This window comes from Melanotaenia boesemani, chromosome 11 (genome assembly GCF_017639745.1).
Source record: "Melanotaenia boesemani isolate fMelBoe1 chromosome 11, fMelBoe1.pri, whole genome shotgun sequence".
NCBI lineage: Eukaryota > Metazoa > Chordata > Actinopteri > Atheriniformes > Melanotaeniidae > Melanotaenia > Melanotaenia boesemani.
The window spans coordinates 722,997-745,511 of record NC_055692.1 but is presented as its reverse complement, the minus strand read 5'-3'; the positions used below and the strand labels follow the sequence as shown (position 1 = coordinate 745,511).

The 22,515-nt window shown below is 43.8% G+C and overlaps 1 protein-coding gene across 3 annotated transcripts; it reads right to left on the bottom strand.

The window, feature by feature from the left end:
- Positions 1 to 7,757: 7,757 nt before the first annotated feature.
- Positions 7,758 to 12,053, bottom strand: isl1a (ISL LIM homeobox 1a). Of its 3 annotated transcripts, none has more exons than XM_041999720.1 (6): positions 11,915 to 12,053; positions 11,466 to 11,706; positions 10,422 to 10,681; positions 9,420 to 9,706; positions 9,039 to 9,206; positions 7,758 to 8,472 (listed from the first exon to the last, which is right to left on the bottom strand). In XM_041999720.1, the coding sequence occupies exons 1-6, from the start codon at positions 11,940 to 11,942 to the stop codon at positions 8,356 to 8,358; spliced, it is 1,101 nt and encodes a 366-aa protein (XP_041855654.1). In that variant the 5' UTR covers positions 11,943 to 12,053; the 3' UTR covers positions 7,758 to 8,355. The 3 variants fall into 3 exon arrangements, with proteins under 3 accessions (XP_041855654.1, XP_041855655.1, XP_041855656.1); XM_041999721.1 differs by having other exon boundaries at positions 9,420 to 9,703; XM_041999722.1 differs by having other exon boundaries at positions 11,466 to 11,655.
- Between the last annotated feature and the right edge of the window lie 10,462 nt (positions 12,054 to 22,515).

The following is a 22,515-nucleotide window of genomic DNA, read 5'->3' as shown; positions in this document are numbered from 1 at the left end:
CTTTACTCACCAACACCCCATCTGTCTGAAATGTGAAGACAAAGCAAAATTATCTGAAACTCTGATCTGCATCAATTCAGTTCAGCTTTATTTATACAGAAACAATTGAGTCAGATTCCCTGTCCAATTCAGTCCGATTCCTTATAGTCCAATTATGGGTTAAACCAACAAGGAAAACCTCCATCAGGACCAGAACCAGGAAGGATACCTTCCATCGGGACCAGAACCAGGAAGGAAAACCTCCATCGGGACCAGAAGCAGGAAGGAAAACTTCCATCGGGACCAGAAGCAGGAAGGAAAATTCCATTGGGACCAGAACCAGGAAGGAAAACCTCCATCGGGACCAGAACCAGGAAGGAAAACTTCCATCGGGACCAGAAGCAGGAAGGAAAACCTCCATCGGGACCAGAAGCAGGAAGGAAAACTTCCATCGGGACCAGAACCAGGAAGGAAAACCTCCATCGGGACCAGAAGCAGGAAGGAAAACTTCCATCGGGACCAGAACCAGGAAGGAAAACCTCCATCGGGTCCAGAAGCAGGAAGGAAAACCTCCATCGGGACCAGAAGCAGGAAGGAAAACTTCCATCGGGACCAGAACCAGGAAGGAAAACCTCCATCGGGACCAGAAGCAGGAAGGAAAACTTCCATCGGGACCAGAACCAGGAAGGAAAACCTCCATCGGGACCAGAAGCAGGAAGGAAAACTTCCATCGGGACCAGAACCAGGAAGGAAAACCTCCATCGGGACCAGAAGCAGGAAGGAAAACCTCCATCGGGACCAGAAGCAGGAAGGAAAACTTCCATCGGGACCAGAACCAGGAGGATTTCATGTGTGAACTGAACATTTATCTCAGAGATGATTGCTTGTAATTCACAGCTGTGATGTTTCTTCTCATATTAATATTTATTCTGGAATAACTTCCCACTAATAGCAGATTATTTCTAGATTGTGATTTTTCCCCCAAATTAAAAACAGTATCTTGGGGCACTTTTTTTGGTTTGGATCCAATTCTACCAAAGTAGCTGGTGCTTCAGGCTCTTTATTACCTCTGTAATTACCAGTAACCATGACAACCAATGCCTCATTTACATCTAAGATTCCAGTCCATGTTTCCATGGGCGTGGTTCACCTTGCCTTTTAAGAAAATTCCTCTCTGGAGCCGTTCTCTTTGTTTTTTTGTTTGTTTTTTTTTTTAACTTGTCCTGTCCAGCATCATAGCAGCAAAATGATAATCTGGTTGCTGTATCGTCCTGAACAAATTTGCTCTGCCAAGGGGAGGCCTATGGGTAAGGCTCCTCTTGATAATCTGATTCATTTATTTATTTATTTACTTTGAATCACAGAATCTATATAATCTTGCTGGACCTGACCGGAGGGGACAGAAAAAGATGGAAAATAGCAAAAGGAGCAAAAGGGAAAGAAAAAAGGAGACAAAAAGATCACAGACAGAAGGAAACGACCCTTCAATCCACACCATCACCAGACAACAAACTGTTACACCTGTACATGAACACACCAGAAAATTTCCTACAACTTTTACTGAAAACCAGAGCTGCCAGTCATTAAGAGTTTTAAATAATAACCAAATCAAAAAGTCATATCATGAAAGTAGCACAACAACGACCAGATACTAACTCACAGGAAAAATAAAAAGAAGAATTATCTCTTAGTATAAAAACCCACTGGACAACTCAGTGACTGTGTCAGCATGCAGAGGATGAGGAAGAGGAGGAATCAGTGATGAAGAGTGTTGAGTGAGGTCGTGAAAATGCGACCACACCGCTACGGAGGTCAGAGGCAGACCAGGGCCAGAGACCCGGGCCCTCAGCAGCAGCCCTGGTGCACCAACCCAAGCTACCCCACCACGAAGACGAAGCCCCACCCGAAGGGCGGCAGAGGAGAGCCCCAGCCAGAGCCCCCCACGGTTTTGGGGTACAGGTCCCAGTGGGTCAAGATTGGCAGCCGCCGGCCCCGCCAGGGACCTGCCACCCAGGGCAGCCCAAGCGAAGGGCCCAGGGCCCCAGGAGCCCAGAGGCAGACGCCCCACCCCCCAAAGGCAGAGGGCCCGCAACATGCCGAGGAGGACCAGGCCCCCCCAGACAACCACCCAGCGTAGGCCACCCCCCACCTACTCCAATTTGCACCCCATATAACACCACACTCACACCCTCCCCTGTTTCGTACCCACAAGTACTCACCATCACATAGTCACGTCACACATAACCCACCCACCATGCCCCGTGGGGGACACCCCAGGCAGACCAGAGGACAGCGAGCCCCAAGCACCCACCCTCCGCCCCCCCCCCCCCCCCCCGCCCCTCGACCCAGCACCCACATAGGGAGCAGCCCACATGCGCAGCCACCCCGGGACCCGGCCCCTGGAGCATCCACCTCCCCCCGCTCACCCCCGGCCACACCCAGGGGGAACAGGGGTGTGAGAGGTCCCCAATACCCTCTCCCTCCCCGCTCCTGACTGTTTATGTAGTGTGTGTTGTGTGCAATTAAAACTGAGGGGCAGTGGGCGCAATGAGCCCGACATGCACCACATGACACCCCCCCCAAGTGTTGTTTGTGTGTTGTGCTTCTTGTGTTTTGGTGTCTCGGTGCAATTAAAACTGAGAGGCGAGTCGCCATGGGGTGCATCCAAGGAGACCACTGAATGGCCCCCTCTGCTCCACCCCACATGGCTCCACGCCTCCCAACTCCCTACGTAGGTGACTGTGTGTGTGAGACAGAGAGAGCGGGAAATATAAGTGGTCCGGGGATGTAAGTCCAGAGGGAAGCAAACTTCCCTCCGGATGTTGAGCCTCTAGTGGCATTAGGCACCCCCGCTCCCCAGGAGGCCCCCCAGGGCAAAACAGGCCAGGAGAGGCCGCCCCCCACGACCGGCCATACAGTGACCGCAGCCAATGAGCCGCCACTGACCCCAGAAGGTACCCACCCCCCCACATGCCTAATGGGGAATGAGAGGATGGGACAGCAGCAGACCCACGGCACACCACTCAGCATACACCCCTCCCACTCTCACTCCCCAGCCCCCTCTCCCTCCCACCATGCCCTGTGGAAGACATCCCCGGCAGACCAGAGAATGGCAAGCCCCAGATCCAGCCCTCACCACCATCCCCAGCCGCCCCCCATCACCTCCCACCCAGATGCGGCTGACCGGGCATCCCCCAAGATCAGCAGCCCCTCATCAGTGCAGCTGCCCCGGTTTCCGGCCCCCAGGGCAACCACCTCCCCCACCAGCCCCCGGCGGCGCCCCGGGGAAGAGGGGTGTGAGGTGTCCCCATTGTCCTCCTCCTCCTCCCTGCTCATGACTGTTTATGGTGAGTGTGTTTTTTGCAAGTAAAACTGGGGCACTGCCCCCCACTCCCGCCCTCCATGCACCACATGACATGCCCCCCAGAGGTTTTTGTGTGTTGTGTTGGTGTTTTGATGTCTAAGTGTAATTTAAACCAAGAGGCGAGTGGCCACAGGGTGCAGCTAAGGAAGCCACTTGGGTAAAGACTGTCGCATAAAACTGGTCCACATAGAACCACTTAAACCTCAGCCCGAGCCAGAAGGAGCTCCAGTGCTTTGGAAGTCATCTAGTTTTCTTCTAGTTTTCTGTCGCTTGAGACTGTTTAGTCACTCAAGTGTCCCACATCTGGAGGTTTTGAAGAGACTGTTATTGGCCCACAACGGGATCAGGACCTTCCAGGACCTGCTGCTGTTTGCTTACTGCCCTGATGTTGGAGTCTAAAAATGCCCTCATCTCCTCTTTAGCGACAGCTGAGATACTGATTAAATGAAAGTAGCCTGATGCTTCATCAGACAGAAGGAGGAGCTTTGTCTGCAGTTCAGGTCAGTGGCAGCTGCCGTGATATTTCACAACTTTTACCAGGTTCTTTCTGGCACTTAACTTCACCACTTTCTGTTAAATCCTAGAATCCTGATGAAACAGTGAGTGAAGCTATGAATGAACAGAATCTACAAGGCAGAAAAGCAGCTGTGATGAGAAAACATAAGCTCCTCTAAACCTCCACACAGCCAGCTGTAAATGCAGGAGATGAGCTGCCTTCAGCATCCATCCATCCATCCATGTATCCATACATCCATCCATGCATCCATCCATCCATCCATCCATCCATCCATCCATCCATCCATCCATCATCCATCATCATCATCTATCCATCCATCCACCCATCATCCATCCACCCATCATCCATCCCATCATCATCATCATCATCCATCCATCCATCCTTCCATCCATCCATCCATCCATCCATCAGTCCATCCACCCACCCACCATCCATCCATCCATCCATCCATCCATCCATCCATCATCATCATCCATCCATGCATCCATCCATCCATCCATCCATCCATCCATTCATCCATCCATCATCCATCATCATCATCTATCCATCCATCCACCCATCATCCATCCACCCACCATCCCATCATCATCATCCATCTTCCATCCATCCATCCATCCATCCACCCACCATCCATCCATCCATCCATCCACCCATCATCCATCATCATCATCCATCCATCCATCCTTCCATCCATCCATCCATCCATCAATCCATCCACCCACCCACCATCCATCCATCCATCCATCCATCCATCATCATCATCCATCCATCCATCCATCCATCCACCGACCATCAATCATCATCATTCATCATCTATCCATCTGCCATCCATCCATCCATCCACCCATCATCCATCCAACCACCATCCATCATCATCATCCATCTTCCATCCATCCATCCATCCATCCATCCACCCACCCACCATCCATCATCATCATCCATCATCCATCCATCTGCCATCCATCCATCCACCCATCATCCATCCAACCACCATCCATCATTATCATCCATCTTCCATCCATCCATCCATCCATCCACCCATCATCCATCCAACCACCATCCATCATCATCATCCATCTTCCATCCATCCATCCATCCATCCATCCATCCACCCACCCACCATCCATCATCATCATCCATCATCCATCATCCATCCATCTACCATCCATCCATCCATCCACCCATCATCCATCATCATCATCCATCCATCCATCCATCCACCCACCCACCATCCATCATCATCATCCATCCATCCATCCACCCATCATCCATCATCATCATCCATCCATCCATCCATCAATCCATCCATCTTCCATCCATCCATCCACCCATCCATCATCTATCATCATTACCCATCATCCATCCATCCAGCCATCCATCAGCCATCATCATCATTCATCATCTATCCATCAATCCACCCATCATCCATCCTTCCATCCATCCATCCATCCATCCATCCATCCTTCCATCCATCCTTCCATCAATCCATCCGCCCACCATCAATCATCATCATCCATCATCCATCCATCATCCATCATCATTATCCATCATCCATCCATCCATCCATGCATCCATCCATCCATCCATCAATCCATCATCAATCATCATCATCCATCCATCCATCCATCCACCCACCATCCATCATCATCATTCATCATCTATCCATCAATCCACCCATCATCCATCCACCCACCATCCATCATCATCATCCGTCTTCCATCCATCCATCCATCCATCCATCCATCCATCCATCCATCCTTCCATCCATCCATCCACCCACCATCCATCATCATCATTCATCATCTATCCATCCATCCACCCATCATCCATCCATCATCCATCATCATTATCCATCATCCATCCATCCATCCATGCATCCATCCATCCATCCATGCATCCATCCATCCATCCATCCATCCATCCATCCATCCATCCATTCATCATCCATCATCATCATCCATCCATCCATCCATCCACCCACCATCCATCATCATCATTCATCATCTATCCATCAATCCACCCATCATCCATCCATCATTCCATCCATCCATCATCCATCCATCCATCATCCACCATCTATCCATCCAACCAACCATCCATCCATCATTCCATCATCCATCCATCCATCCATCCATCCACTCATCATTCACCATCTTTCCATCCATCCATCCTTCCATCATTCCATCCATCCATCCATCCATCATCCATCCATCCACCCATCCATCCACCCACCATCCATCATCATCATCCATCTTCCATCCATCATTCCATCCATCCATCCATCCATCCATCCATCCATCCACCCATCATCCACCATCTATCCATCCATCCATCATTCCATCCATCCATCCATCATCCATCATCCATCCATCCATCCATCTGCCATCCATCCATCCATCCATCCATCCATCCACCCATCATCCATCATCTTTCCATCCATCCATCCTTCCATCATTCCATCCATCCATCCACCCATTCATCCACCCACCATTCATCATCATCATCCATCTTCCATCCATCATTCCATCCATCCATCCATGAGTCATCCATCCATCCATCCATCCACCCATCATCCACCATCTATCCATCCATCCATCATTCCATCCATCCATCCATACATTCATCCATCATCCATCATCCATCATCCATCATCCATCATCCATCCATCCATCTGCCATTCATTCATCCATCCGTCCATCCATCCATCATCCATCTGTGGAAACGAAGCATTGTGGGCTGGATTGTGTTTTACACGCTGAACAGAAGCTGGTTCTGGTTCTTCAGCTGGACCTGGACCTGCTTTCTGCTGCAGGATCACAGAAATCCACCTCAGCGAGATCCTGAATTACAACAAAGCTCAGACCAGAAAAAGCTTCTCCTTGTAGTCAGAAATATTCATCCTGGAATGAAACTGCTTTCTCTCATTTTCCATCCTGGTGGAACATCTTACCTCCTCTGCACGCGTCGGCTGGATCTCAGCTTTTAATCCGATTTGACGCACAAAAATCTTGTTAAAATCTTTTTATCTAATTTTTCGTCCCAAGTTTAAAACAGGATTTAAATCAACTAATTTTCCTCCTTTTGCTTCTTAGACATAAAGAAGAAAAACAAAGATGATTCTTTTTCACATAGAACGAATTATTTTGGATTTTAAGTTTTTATATAAATAAAATAATCTGGGTTCATTTTTTATTTCTGAATGAATAAATGAAGATGTGACGCCAGTTTGTGGGTTTCAGCTGAAACTAAAAGAGATTTTCTGCAGAGAATTTAATAAAAATCACATAAACTAAATGTTTTGTTTCCCATAATCTTCAAAAAGTAGAAAAGAAATCATCTTTAATTAAAAAGATAAACGGCTTCTACTGGAAAAAATAAACTACTGCTCATCTTAGAAAAATACTTTTTTTTACTGGCTCGGTTTTCTGGTTGCGCTTTTGGCCCATTTTCTTTATTCTTGTTTAAGAAGAATATAAAGAAAACTTTTATCCAGATAATATAAATGTACGTAAATTAACTGATCATTTCTATTTTTAGGCGGTGAACTCAGGTCCAGTTGTTCTATGGGGTAGTTTTTCTGTGAAATGAATGTGTTGGGGTGAAAATGAACAGACAGAATAAAGAGGATGGAAATTAAAACAAACGGATTTGTGAGTAAAAGAAAGAAGCGGACAGATTAATACTCACCAGTTCGCTTCATCCAGGAAAATAAACACACAAATAAATAAGTTCATTAATGATGACTCGGGACAGATGATCTCTGCTTAGTTTAAATCACCGATTTTTGGCTTATTTTTAAGATAAAAAGCGAATTAGGAGGGAAATCCACAGACCACCAAACTCAAGATTTTTTTTTTTCCTTTTTACTTCAATTACGAAAGTTTCACAAAAGGTGGCAAAAAGGCAATAAATAATAAATAATCATGTTGCACGGGAACAAACAGACATGTCCTCCTCAGCTCGCTGCTGCTGCCTTCACGGGTCTTTGGGGAAGAAAGAAAATTTTCTTGGACGGACACTAATTCACAAATGTCCACGAAGCTTGTGGCAGAAGTAGAGGTATACCTTGTTGCAAACGCCTTATTACTGAAGTCATGGAGGACAGCAGTCACATGGGAGGCTCGCGCTGTTTCCTCCACACTTTAAATGATGCGTTTGGGTGAATTTTAAAAAATGAAAATGAAAAATCACCACAGTTTGATCTCATTGTTTTTAAGTTGGTCTGGGTCTCTGTCCGACTCACAGGTCCCGGTGAAGCGGGTTCATGTCTTTCTCTTTTTGGCAACTTGAACCAGGACGTCTGGGCATGGGGGGCTGGGGTCCGCCTGTCTGCGCTCTGAGAGACATCAGGATGGGTGTCCGTGGTAAATCCCATGATTGTCTTCACAGTGTCAAAAAACAACAACCGGGTTGTTTGCTCGTCAGGAGGAGATGAAGATGAAGATGAGGAGGAGGAGGAGGTGCGGGAGCTTCGGTCGGTCCATGCGGCGGCGGCTCAGGCCTCGATGGGGCTGGACACCATGCTGTTCGGCGTGTCGGGAAGCTGGGACGACATGGACGCGACCTCGCTGCCTGTCGAGTTGGATCCTGGTCCCCCCTCCGAGAAAGTGACCTGCGGTCAGAAAAACCCGGATCCAGCCTCAGTTAAACATCTATTCACATAAAATCTCTAACAGGGCCAGTTCTAAGTCATAGAGAGTGTTTGTATCCGAAACAGGATCATCTAAACTCACCCAAAAACATTTCATCACACACGCAGATAAATAAAGAAAATGAGAAAAGCAGTTTAGTTCGGACTGAGTCTGAAACCTGCCTGCAGACCATCGCTGTCTTTCTGTCTTATTTCCACATCTCCTGGAACCCTGAATGGACATGTGTCCACACAGATCTTGTATTAAACCTGTTTTTTAAAATGATAAATTGGTGTGAAAGTCTGCGTCCCTCGCGCAGAACGGCTCGTTATTTTTATGTTTTCTCTCTTTCTGCCTGGACGCGGCTGTCCGGGATGCAGGACCTGCCGACGCTCATCTGGTCGTAGGTGAGAACATCGGGAAGGTTTTTCAGATCTAAACTAAGCCTCCAGCAGCGGTGCTGGGGTGAGAGGGACGCACGCGGCGTCGGGCTTGGAACAGAGTCCTGTAAACCTAAAAACGTCGGGTTACTCTTTGCGTCACGCACCAGTTGTTGGAAGGCCGGCTGGTCGATGTCGCTCTGCAGGGCGAAGTCGCTGAGGACCTTCCAGGGCGGCTGGTAGCTCTGCACCTCCACCGGGTTGGCCTGGAGGCCGCCGTCGTGCCGCTCCGGGCTGGCCGCCACCATCGGGGTGCCCGTCATTCCCTGGATGTTCTGCAGGTGGAGGAAGGTGCAGCCAGTATCAGATCAACATCAGCGCAACCTTTGCTCTAAAACTTCACTCTTTGCGCGCGGAGGTTGGACCGGTTATGAGATGAGAGCGGACAGAACCGGGACACTTCAGGCCTCTGTCCGCGCGCTCTCTACCTGGTTCCTGCGCGCGTCTCGAGCTGGTCTTGAGTTCTTATGTGGGCTCGGTTCTCTTACCGTCTTGTCGTTGGGCTGCTGCTGCTGCAGCTGCTTCATCAGCAGGCTCCTCTTCTTGTCTTTGCACCGCTTGTTCTGGAACCAGACCCGGATGACCCGCGGGCTGAGGCCGGTCATCTCCACCAGCTGCTCCTTCATCAGGGCGTCGGGCCTCGGGTTGGCGTTGTAGCAGGTCCGCAGCGTGTGCAGCTGCTTCTCGTTCAGCACCGTCCGGACCCGGGTCGTCTTCTCCGGCTGTTTGTGCACGTGAGGCCGGAGCGCGGGCTGCCGGGCCGAGATCGGTTCTGCTGTTAGGAGAAAAATGAAGCGCTTCGGTCAACTAACGAGTCTTAGAAGAAGTCCATCCGGAGTCCTGGATGTGGACTAGAAGGATTTAAATTTGTCTCAGGACGCGATGCGATTTCAGTCAGTAGCCTGACGGAGGCTCCCAGGGGCCTCCAGGAGTTACAAGCTGTCAGTCAACAACAACAACTACGACAATAATAATAATAATAATAATAATAATAATAATAATAATAATAATAATAATAATAATAATAATAAAAAGAAATTGATGATGGCAGGAACTTCAGGAATTTTCAGCTACTACTACTAATAATAATAATTATTATTTCTTTTTCATATTTTATAAAGTGACATTTTTAGGAAACAGCTCAGTTCTGATTGACAAAGCTGGTCCGGGGACCGAGAACGGGACCCGTTTCTCAGAGTTACACCAGCTGAACCCTAAAATCGTGACTAACATCAGTGCACAACCCGGAGCAGCACCCGCGTGCATGATAACCCAGACCTGGTCCTCCCCCAGTGGAGATAAACCAGTTTATTTCTGACTTTATCTAATCTGAGCGGACTGAGGCCTGACCAGGACCAGGAGGAGGTCTCTGGACAACAAATAAAAATCAGTCCTCATGAAGATCCAGGATCCTGCACATGAGCATTCCAGCACGAGCCTTTTCTTCCTGCTGGAGGAGCGCGTGGCTGAATAAAAGGGGAGAAGTTTACCTGCCATCTGCAGCGGCCTGGCGGGGTGCAGCGGGCTGAGCGGGTCTCCGTTCCCGAGGCTGGCCCGCTCCACCACGTCGTGGTCGGCCCGGCAGAACAGCCCGTCCTCCCGCAGCGCGAACTCGTCCCCGGGGATCAGCTGCCGGCTGCACGCGACGCACCGGAAACACTCGATGTGGTAGACCTTGGAGCGAGCCCTCATCACGAAGTCGTTCTTGCTGAAACCGATGTTACATTTAGCGCATTTAATCCCGTATAACCTGCAGGACACACACACACAGAGGCGCGCGCACAGGGTCACAAACACAGCCCAAATAAACAATAAATAAAGCTTTATTATTATTATTATTATTATTATACAGTTTGGTAAAACAAACAGACACTAAGCAATTCTCATTCTCATTTAGATGCAGGCATATTTTTATTTATTATATATTTTTATTATTAATAATAATAAAAATATTTTATTCTTATTTTTATATTATTATTATTAATTATAATTATAATAATAATAATGATAATAATAATAATAATAATAATAATAATAATAATAATAACAATAATAATAATAATAATAATAATAATAATAATAACAATAATAATAATAATAATAATAATAACAATAATAATAATAATAATAATAATAATAATAATAATAATAATAATAATAATAATAATAATAATAATAATAATGAAAAGCTCAGGTGCTAGCAGGAGTTCTGCTTCTGATTCTGTTTAACAGATGCAGATTCGTATTTTTCCTCCGCTCCAGCTGATCCAGAAAGGGTCTCAGATCTGCTCTGATTGGATCAGTAATCGGCGCTTTTTATTAAATCGAGCCGCGTGAACTTTTATATTCCTGAAAATTCCTCCTTTACGTGTCATTTCTAAACACGGACTCTCTGAAGAAAAGGTAAAAAAAAATGAAAGCAGAACTCCAAAGGACGGGATCGGCCCAGTGGTCTCTCTGGTCTCTTAAAAAATCCACATTTCTGCAGCTCCGGGTCCCGCTGAGGGACCGGCGTCCCGGGCCATCAGTCCTACCTGATGTAATCCCGTTTACAGTAAGTCTTTCCATCCCGGACGAAGCACGTGCACGACTCGTCCAGGTACTGGCTGCACTCGGCGCATTTCAGACAGGCCGCGTGCCACTCCAGGTCCGGGGAGACCCGCAGGATGTACTGGTCGTGGATCTGGTTCCCGCAGCCCACGCAGAGAGACACCAGGCGCTTCTCTGGAAGACCATGAAGAGGGCACATGGCACGCGGTTCAACATCAATGTACGCTGAGTAAACAAGTCAGAAACAACAACAATATAATAATAATAATAATAATAATAATAATAATAATAATAATAATAATAATAATAAATTGTTGCTGCAGGAACTTTGGCTACTTGTAGGATTTATTCAACTATTTTCTGTCTGCAGATTTTCCAGCTAAACGCTGAAGTTGGGAATTCTGACATTCCCAACTTGGAGCAGGGCTCTTACTTTTCGGCGGGTCCCCCATGTCCCCCATCCTGATGAAGAAAGGCGCTGGAAGGTCCACTGTCACTGCGGGCTGCGGCGCCGGGAAGCCTGGCTATGAGCTCCGCTACCGGGCTGCAGGGCTGCAGGGCCACGAGCTGACTGGTCCGGCTCAGAGAGGGAGGGAGGGAGAGAGCGAGAGAGAGAGAGAGAGAGAGAGAGAGGGTGTAAGCGTGTGTGTGTGTCTTACTTTCTTTCTTTTTTTTTTAACCGGACTCTGCGGAGCTCTGATCCTGAGAAGCGGCGGGATGACGTAGGACATCAGCACGTCATCAGCACGAGGAGCTGATTGGCTCTGCAGACCCTGACCAGCACGCGCGCACACACGCAATCACTCAGGCCTGCTGCTCATTTTTCTCCCTCTGATGGTTTTCATGCGGGATTTTATTCTGATGGAGCGGATTTATTTATTTATTTATTTATTTATTTATTTATTTATTTATTTATCTATTTATCTATTTATCTATTTAAAGTGTGTTTGTTGGTTGGTTTATTTACGTTTCTGTTAGAAGAGAAAACAGGCCTGAACCACCGAAGATGAACCCAGAACTCCCTGATGACGTGTATTCATCACACTGACTACCAGCTGATCACCATCATCCTCCTACTCATCATCATCATCATCTGTTTACCTTCATCTGCTGGCTTTGCATCCTCTTCCTCACACAGAAACAGTCTGAACCGGTGGTTCCAGGTGTGAGATGAAGCTCGATGAATGAACATGCTGGAGTTCAGGTAGAACAACTAAAACATCACATGGTGCATTCACTGACACTTGGACATCTGAGGTTTACCAGGTAAAAGGCAGTTTACACTCAGTCAGAATGAGTCTTTTCCTACCTAAGGGGATTCGGATTTTAGGGGGATCAGGACCCTCCCAGACCACCAGTTTGGCTCCATCCTTGAGAATCAAACGGGGATTTAAATATTTCTACAAAATGAAAATTAAACATAGAAAAAATTAACAAGAAGAAAATTTTCATTTTCCCATTAAACAAAGAACCAAAACTCGCATTTTTATTATTTCTTAGTAAATTTAATAAATCTGTCAAACGGCATCAAAGTTTGATTTTATTCAACAGTGACGGACTCCAGGGCGTCGCTCTGGTTCACCGAAGGTCAGGAAGGTCAGGAAGGGGCTGCTGGTCAGAGAACACATGCAGAGTAGTAGCTCTCTGACACACACACACACACACACACACACACACACACACACACACACACACACACACATATTATATATATATATATATATATATATATATATATATATATATATATTAAAGCGTTCCAATATACAAAGAACATTTTTTAAAAAAGGATCAATCTTTATAATTTATAAATGTGAGATATTTAGAAAACTAAGATTCAGAACAAAAGTGATGGAGGATGTTTTGGTGAGTCGGTTTATGGGGCAATCTGGATCAAACTAAAGAAGCAGAATCAATTATTGTTTTTAAAAATGATTAAATAACCGATGATATGAAAATATAATGAAGGAGATTCATTAGTTTGGCTCTGTGGTGATGGAGAGTAAAATGTCTGCAGCATGATAACCTGCAGTTTTATTAAATACGTTTAATTTATTATTCATAAGAGAGAATATTTGCTTATTTTTTCTGTTTGCTTAGTAAAGATTAAATAAAAACTTACAGATAAAAAATAAAGAAATAAAACGCCATCATCCAGGCAGTTGTTGAGGCTTGAGTTTCAGGTTTAAGGGCTTCCTGCAGACCGCGTTCAACCCACTGCTGTCCAGGCACTGAGCAGATGAAAATGTGACTGACTGTCGGCCATGATGTATAAACTATGTGCCATTTGGTTGCTGGAGCTCTTTCTAGACCTACCTGCAGGTGTTTCTTTTATTTCTGTTTGAAGACGATGATAATGTTAAAATCCAGAGAGAAAAGAAGGAACCTGGAAGAGAGAGCTGTCATGATTCATGCTTTATGTTCCTTGGTTTTCTTTTATATTCATGTTCTGGGGTTTGTCATGTTTTTGTTTATGTTCTTGGTTTTCTGTGTTTAGTGTCATGTTCTGTGTTTACTGGTTTCAGCTCATTAGTTCACCTGCTCCATTAGCTCGTTCAATTCACCTGAGCCTTGTTAGCTCCTTCGGTGTATTTAAGTCTGGTGGATCCAGCTCCTGCTTCCCACTTCATTACTTCTCTCTCATGTCAGTTAGTTCAGGCCATGTCAGCTTTTCCCACTCAAGTCTTTTGATTTCACCTCACATCCAAAACTCTCTGAGATGAGCAAAGCATTGGAGGAGAAGAAAGAAAGACCCCTGGGTTTGAACCGGGTCTATCGGTCTTCATCTGCACTCAGCTACACAATTTGTCTGACTACAGTCTGACTGCCAGTATAAACCAGTCTGTAACAGCTTTTAATCCCAGTATAAACCAGTCTGTAGCAGCTTTTAATCCCAGTATAAACCAGTGTGTAGCAGCTTTTAATCCAAGTATAAACCAGTCTGTAGCAGCTTTTAATCCCAGTATAAACCAGTCCGTAGCGGCTTTTAATCCCAGTATAAACCAGTCCGTAGCAGCTTTTAATCCCAGTATAAACCAGTGTGTAACAGCTTTTAATCCCATTATAAACCAGTCTGTAGCAGCTTTTAATCCCAGTATAAACCAGTGTGTAGCAACTTTTAATCCCAGTGTAAACCAGTCAGTAGCGGCTTTTAATCCCAGTATAAACCAGTCTGTAGCAGCTTTTAATCCCAGTATAAACCAGTCTGTAACAGCTTTTAATCCCAGTATAAACCAGTCTGTAGCAGCTTTTAATCCCAGTATAAACCAGTGTGTAGCAGCTTTTAATCCAAGTATAAACCAGTCTGTAGCAGCTTTTAATGCCAGTATAAACCAGTCCGTAGCGGCTTTTAATCCCAGTATAAACCAGTCCGTAGTAGCTTTTCATCCCAGTATAAACCAGTGTGTAACCGTTTTTCATCCCAGTATAAACCAGTCCGTAGCGGCTTTTAATCCCAGTATAAACCAGTCTGTAGCAACTTTTAATCCCAGTGTAAACCAGTCTGTAAGAGCTTTTAATCCCAGTATAAACCAGTCTGTAGCAGCTTTTAATACCAGAATAAACCAGTGTGTAGCAGCTTTTAATCCAAGTATAAACCAGTCTGTAGCAGCTTTTAATCCCAGTATGAACCAGTCTGTAACAGCTTTTAATCCCAGTATGAACCAGTCTGTAACAGCTTTTAATCCCAGTATAAACCAGTCTGTAAGAGCTTTTAATCCCAGTATAAACCAGTCTGTAGCGGCTTTTAATCCCAGTATAAACCAGTGTGTAGCAACTTTTAATCCCAGTATAAACCAGTCCGTAGCGGCTTTTAATCCAAGTATGAACCAGCCTCTAACAGCTTTTAATCCCAGTATAAACCAGTCTGTAGCAGCTTTTAATCCCAGTATAAACCAGTCTGTAGCAGCTTTTAATCCCAGTATAACCAGTCTGTAACAGCTTTTAATCCCAGTATAAACCAGTCTGTAGCAGCTTTTAATCCCAGTATAAACCAGTCTGTAGCAGCTTTTAATCCAAGTATAAACCAGTCTGTAGCAGCTTTTAATCCCAGTATAAACCAGTCCGTAGCAGCTTTTAATCCCAGTATAAACCAGTCCGTAGCAGCTTTTAATCCCAGTATAAACCAGTCTGTAGCAAGCTTTTAATCCCAGTATAAACCAGTCTGTAGCAGCTTTTAATCCCAGTATAAACCAGTCTGTAGCAAGCTTTTAATCCCAGTATAAACCAGTCTGTAGCAGCTTTTAATCCCAGTATAAACCAGTCTGTAGCAGCTTTTAATCCCAGTATAAACCAGTCTGTAACAGCTTTTAATCCCAGTATAAACCAGTCTGTAGCAGCTTTTAATCCCAGTATAAACCAGTCTGTAGCAGCTTTTAATCCCAGTATAAACCAGTCTGTAGCAGCTTTTAATCCCAGTATAAACCAGTCCTGTAGCAGCTTTTAATCCCAGTATAAACCAGTCTGTAGCAGCTTTTAATCCCAGTATAAACCAGTCTGTAAGCAGCTTTTAATCCCAGTATAAACCAGTCCTGTAGCAGCTTTTAATCCCAGTATAAACCAGTCTTTAGCAGCTTTTAATCCCAGTATAAACCAGTCTGTAGCAGCTTTTAATCCCAGTATAAACCAGTCTGTAGCAGCTTTTAATCCCAGAATAAACCAGTCTGTAGCAGCTTTTAATCCCAAGTATAAACCAGTCTGTAGCAGCTTTTAATCCCAGTATGAACCAGTCTGTAACAGCTTTTAATCCCAGTATAAACCAGTCTGTAGCAGCTTTTAATCCCAGTATGAACCAGTCTGTAACAGCTTTTAATCCCAGTATAAACCAGTCTGTAAGAGCTTTTAATCCCAGTATAAACCAGTCTGTAGCAGCTTTTAATCCCAGTATAAACCAGTGTGTAGCAACTTTTAATCCCAGTATAAACCAGTCCGTAGCAGCTTTTAATCCAAGTATGAACCAGCCTGTAACAGCTTTTAATCCCAGTATAAACCAGTCTGTAGCAGCTTTTAATCCCAGTATAAACCAGTCTGTAACAGCTTTTAATCCCAGTATAAACCAGTCTGTAGCAGCTTTTAATCCCAATATAAACCAGTCTGTAACAGCTTTTAATCCAAGTATAAACCAGTCTGTAGCAGCTTTTAATCCCAGTATAAACCAGTCTGTAGCAGCTTTTAATCCCAGTATAAACCAGTCTGTAGCAGTTTTTAATCCAAGTATAAACCAGTCTGTAGCAGCTTTTAATCCCAGTATGAACCAGTCTGTAACAGCTTTTAATCCCAGTATAAACCAGTCTGTAACAGCTTTTAATCCCAGTATAAACCAGTCTGTAGCAACTTTTAATCCCAGTATAAACCAGTGTGTAGCAGCTTTTAATCCCAGTATAAACCAGTCTGTAGCAGCTTTTAATCCCAGTATAAACCAGTCTGTAACAGCTTTTAATCCCAGTATAAACCAGTCTGTAGCAGCTTTTAATCCCAGTATAAACTAGTGTGTGGCAGCTTTTAATCCCAGTATAAACCAGTCTGTAGCAGCTTTTAATCACAGTATAAACCAGTCTGTAACAGCTTTTAATCCCAGTATAAACCAGTCTGTAAAAGCTTTTAATCCCAATATAAACCAGTGTGTAACCGTTTTTAATCCCAGTATAAACCAGTCCGTAGCGGCTTTTAATCCCAGTATAAACCAGTCTGTAGCATCTTTTAATCCCAGTATGAACCAGCCTGTAGCAGCTTTTAATCCAAGTATGAACCAGTCTGTAACAGTTTTTAATCCCAGTATAAACCAGTGTGTAGCAACTTTTAATCCCAGTATAAACCAGTCCGTAGCGGCTTTTAATCCCAGTATAAACCAGTCCGTAGTAGCTTTTCATCCCAGTATAAACCAGTGTGTAACAGCTTTTAATCCCAGTATAAACCAGTCTGTAAAAGCTTTTAATCCCAATATAAACCAGTGTGTAACCGTTTTTGATCCCAGTATAAGCCAGTCCGTAGCGGCTTTTAATCCCAGTATAAACCAGTGTGTAGCAACTTTTAATCCCAGTATAAACCAGTCAGTAGCGGCTTTTAATCCCAGTATAAACCAGTCTGTAACAGCTTTTAATCCCAGTATAAACCAGTCTGTAAGAGCTTTTAATCCCAGTATAAACCAGTCTGTAACAGCTTTTAATCCCAGTATAAACCAGTCTGTAAGAGCTTTTAATCCCAGTATGAACCAGTCTGTAGCAGGTTTTAATCCCAGTATAAACCAGTCTGTAACAGCTTTTAATCCCAGTATAAACCAGTCTGTAGCATCTTTTAATCCCAGTATGAACCAGTCTAACAGCTTTTAATCCCAGTATAAACCAGTCTGTAAGAGCTTTTAATCCCAGTATAAACCAGTCTGTAGCAGCTTTTAATCCCAGTATAAACCAGTGTGTAGCAGCTTTTAATCCCAGTATAAACCAGTCTGTAGCAGCTTTTAATCCCAGTATAAACCAGTCTGTAACAGCTTTTAATCCCAGTATAAACCAGTGTGTAGCAGATTTTAATCCCAGTATAAACCAGTCCGTAGCGGCTTTTAATCCCAGTATAAACCAGTCTGTAGCATCTTTTAATCCCAGTATGAACCAGTCTGTAACAGCTTTTAATCCCAGTATAAACCAGTCTATAGCAGCTTTGAATCCCAGTATAAACCAGTGTGTAGCAGTTTTTCATCCCAGTATAAACCAGTGTGTAGCGGCTTTTAATCATAGTATAAACCAGTCTGTAACAGCTTTTAATCGCAGTATAAACCAGTCTGTAGCAGCTTTTAATCCCAGTATAAACCAGCCTGTAGCAGCTTTTAATCCAAGTATAAACCAGTCTGTAACAGCTTTTAATCCCAGTATAAACCAGTCTGTAGCAGCTTTTAATCCCAGTATAAACCAGTCTGTAGCAGCTTTTAATCCAAGTATAAACCAGTCTGTAGCAGCTTTTAATCCAAGTATAAACCAGTCTGTAGCAGCATTTATTCCCAGTATAAACCAGTCTGTAGCAGCTTTTAATCCAAGTATAAACCAGTCTGTAGCATCTTTTAATCCCAGTATGAACCAGTCTGTAACAGCTTTTAATCCCAGTATAAACCAGTCTGTAACAGCTTTTAATCCCAGTATAAACCAGTCTGTAGCAGCTTTTAATCCCAGTATAAACCAGTGTGTAGCAGCTTTTAATCCCAGTATAAACCAGTCCATAGCAGCTTTTAATCCCAGTATAAACCAGTCTGTAGCAGCTTTTAATCCCAGTATAAACCAGTCTGTAGCAGCTTTTAATCCCAGTATAAACCAGTTTGTAGCAGCTTTTAATCCCAGTATAAACCAGTCCGTAGCAGCTTTTAATCCCAGTATAAACCAGTCTGTAGCAGCTTTTAATCCCAGTATAAACCAGTCTGTAGCAGCTTTTAATCCCAGTATAAACCAGTCCGTAGCAGCTTTTCATCCCAGTATAAACCAGTCTGTAACAGCTTTTAATCCCAGTATAAACCAGTCTGTAACAGCTTTTAATCCCAAGTATAAACCAGTCTGTAACAGCTTTTAATCCCAGTATAAACCAGTCTGTAGCAACTTTTAATCCCAGTATAAACCAGTGTGTAGCAGCTTTTAATCCCAGTATAAACCAGTCAGTAGCGGCTTTTAATCCCAGTATAAACCAGTCTGTAACAGCTTTTAATCCCAGTATAAACCAGTCCGTAGCAGCTTTTAATCCCAGTATAAACCAGTCTGTAGCAGCTTTTAATCCCAGTATAAACCAGTCTGTAGCAGCTTTTAATCCCAGTATAAACCAGTCCGTAGCAGCTTTTAATCCCAGTATGAACCAGCCTGTAACAGCTTTTAATCCCAGTATAAACCAGTCTGTAGCAGCTTTTAATCCCAGTATAAACCAGTCTGTAACAGCTTTTAATCCCAGTATAAACCAGTCTGTAGCAGCTTTTAATCCCAATATAAACCAGTCTGTAGCAGCTTTTAATCGCAGTATAAACCAGTCTGTAGCAGCTTTTAATCCCAGTATAAACCAGTTTGTAGCAGTTTTTCATCCCAGTATAAACCAGTCCGTAGCGGCTTTTAATCCCAGTATAAACCAGTCCGTAGGAGCTTTTCATCCCAGTATAAACCAGTCCGTAGCGACTTTTAATCCCAGTATAAACCAGTGTGTAGCAGCTTCTAATCCCAGTATAAACCAGTCCGTAGCGGCTTTTAATCCCAGTATAAACCAGTCCGTAGCAGCTTTTAATCCCAGTATAAACCAGTGTGTAACAGCTTTTAATCCCAGTATAAACCAGTCTGTAGCAGCTTTTAATCCCAGTATAAACCAGTCTGTAACAGCTTTTAATCCCAGTATAAACCAGTCTGTAACAGCTTTTAATCCCAGTATAAACCAGTCTGTAGCAGCTTTTAATCCCAGTATAAACCAGTCTGTAGCAGCTTTTAATCCCAGTATAAACCAGTCTGTAACAGCTTTTAATCCCAGTATAAACCAGTCTGTAGCAGCTTTTAATCCCAGTATAAACCAGTCTGTAACAGCTTTTAATCCCAGTATAAACCAGTCTGTAGCAGCTTTTAATCCCAGTATAAACCAGTCTGTAGCAGCTTTTAATCCCAGTATAAACCAGTCTGTAGCAGCTTTTAATCCCAGTATAAACCAGTCTGTAGCAGCTTTTAATCCCAGTATAAACCAGTCCTATAGCAGCTTTTAATCCCAGTATAAACCAGTGTATAGCAGCTTTTAATCCCAGTATGAACCAGCCTGTAACAGCTTTTAATCCCAGTATAAACCAGTCTGTAGCAGCTTTTAATCCCAGTATAAACCAGTCTGTAACAGCTTTTAATCCCAGTATAAACCAGTCTGTAGCAGCTTTTAATCCCAGTATAAACCAGTCTGTAGCAGCTTTTAATCCCAGTATAAACCAGTCTGTAGCAGCTTTTAATCCCAGTATAAACCAGTCTGTAGCAGCTTTTAATCCCAGTATAAACCAGTCTGTAGCAGCTTTTAATCCCAGTATAAACCAGTCTGTAGCAGCTTTTAATCCCAGTATAAACCAGTCTGTAGCAGCTTTTAATCCCAGTATAAACCAGTCTGTAGCAGCTTTTAATCCCAGTATAAACCAGTCTGTAGCAGCTTTTAATCCCAGTATAAACCAGTCTGTAGCAACTTCTAATCCCAGTATAAACCAGTCCGTAGCGGCTTTTAATCCCAGTATAAACCAGTCCGTAGTAGCTTTTCATCCCAGTATAAACCAGTCTGTAACAGCTTTTAATCCCAGTATAAACCAGTCTGTAAAAACTTTTAATCCCAATATGAACCAGTGTGTAACCGTTTTTCATCCCAGTATAAACCAGTCCGTAGCGGCTTTTAATCCCAGTATAAACCAGTGTGTAGCAAATTTTAATCCCAGTATAAACCAGTCAGTAGCGGCTTTTAATCCCAGTATAAACCAGTCTGTAACAGCTTTTAATCCCAGTATAAACCAGTCTGTAAGAGCTTTGAATCCCAGTATAAACCAGTCTCTAGGAGCTTTTAATCCCAGTATAAACCAGTCTGTAGCAGCTTTTAATCCCAGCATAAACCAGTCTGTAACAGCTTTTAATCCCAGTATAAACCAGTCTGTAACAGCTTTTAATCCCAGTATAAACCAGTCTGTAACAGCTTTTAATCCCAGTATGAACCAGTCTGTAACAGCTTTTAATCCCAGTATAAACCAGTCTATAGCAGCTTTTAATCCCAGTATAAACCAGTCTGTAACAGCTTTTAATCCCAGTATAAACCAGTCTGTAGCAGCTTTTAATCCCAGTATAAACCAGTCTGTAGCAGCTTTTAATCCAAGTATAAACCAGTCCGTAGCAGCTTTTCATCCCAGTATAAACCAGTGTATAGCAGCTCTTAATCCCAGTATGAACCAGCCTGTAACAGCTTTTAATCCCAGTATAAACCAGTCCGTAGCGACTTTTAATCCCAGTATAAACCAGTGTGTAGCAACTTCTAATCCCAGTATAAACCAGTCCGTAGCGGCTTTTAATCCCAGTATAAACCAGTCCGTAGCGGCTTTTAATCCCAGTATAAACCAGTGTGTAGCAACTTTTAATCCCAGTATAAACCAGTCAGTAGCGGCTTTTAATCCCAGTATAAACCAGTCTGTAACAGCTTTTAATCCCAGTATAAACCAGTCTGTAAGAGCTTTGAATCCCAGTATAAACCAGTCTCTAGGAGCTTTTAATCCCAGTATAAACCAGTCTGTAGCAGCTTTTAATCGCAGCATAAACCAGTCTGTAACAGCTTTTAATCCCAGTATAAACCAGTCTGTAACAGCTTTTAATCCCAGTATGAACCAGTCTGTAACAGCTTTTAATCCCAGTATAAACCAGTCTGTAGCAGCTTTTAATCCCAGTATAAACCAGTCTGTAACAGCTTTTAATCCCAGTATAAACCAGTCTGTAGCAGCTTTTAATCCCAGTATAAACCAGTCTGTAGCAGCTTTTAATCCCAGTATAAACCAGTCTGTAGCAGCTTTTAATCCCAGTATAAACCAGTCTGTAGCAGCTTTTAATCCCAGTATAAACCAGTCTGTAGCAGCTTTTAATCCCAGTATAAACCAGTCTGTAGCAGCTTTTAATCCCAGTATAAACCAGTCTGTAGCAGCTTTTAATCCCAGTATAAACCAGTCCTGTAGCAGCTTTTAATCCCAGTATAAACCAGTCTGTAGCAGCTTTTAATCCCAGTATAAACCAGTCTGTAACAGCTTTTAATCCCAGTATAAACCAGTCTGTAGCAGCTTTTAATCCCAGTATAAACCAGTCTGTAGCAGCTTTTAATCCCAGTATAAACCAGTCTGTAACAGCTTTTAATCCCAGTATAAACCAGTCTGTAGCAGCTTTTAATCCCAGTATAAACCAGTCTGTAGCAGCTTTTAATCCCAGTATAAACCAGTCTGTAACAGCTTTTAATCCCAGTATAAACCAGTCTGTAGCAGCTTTTAATCCCAGTATAAACCAGTCTGTAAGCAGCTTTTAATCCCAGTATAAACCAGTC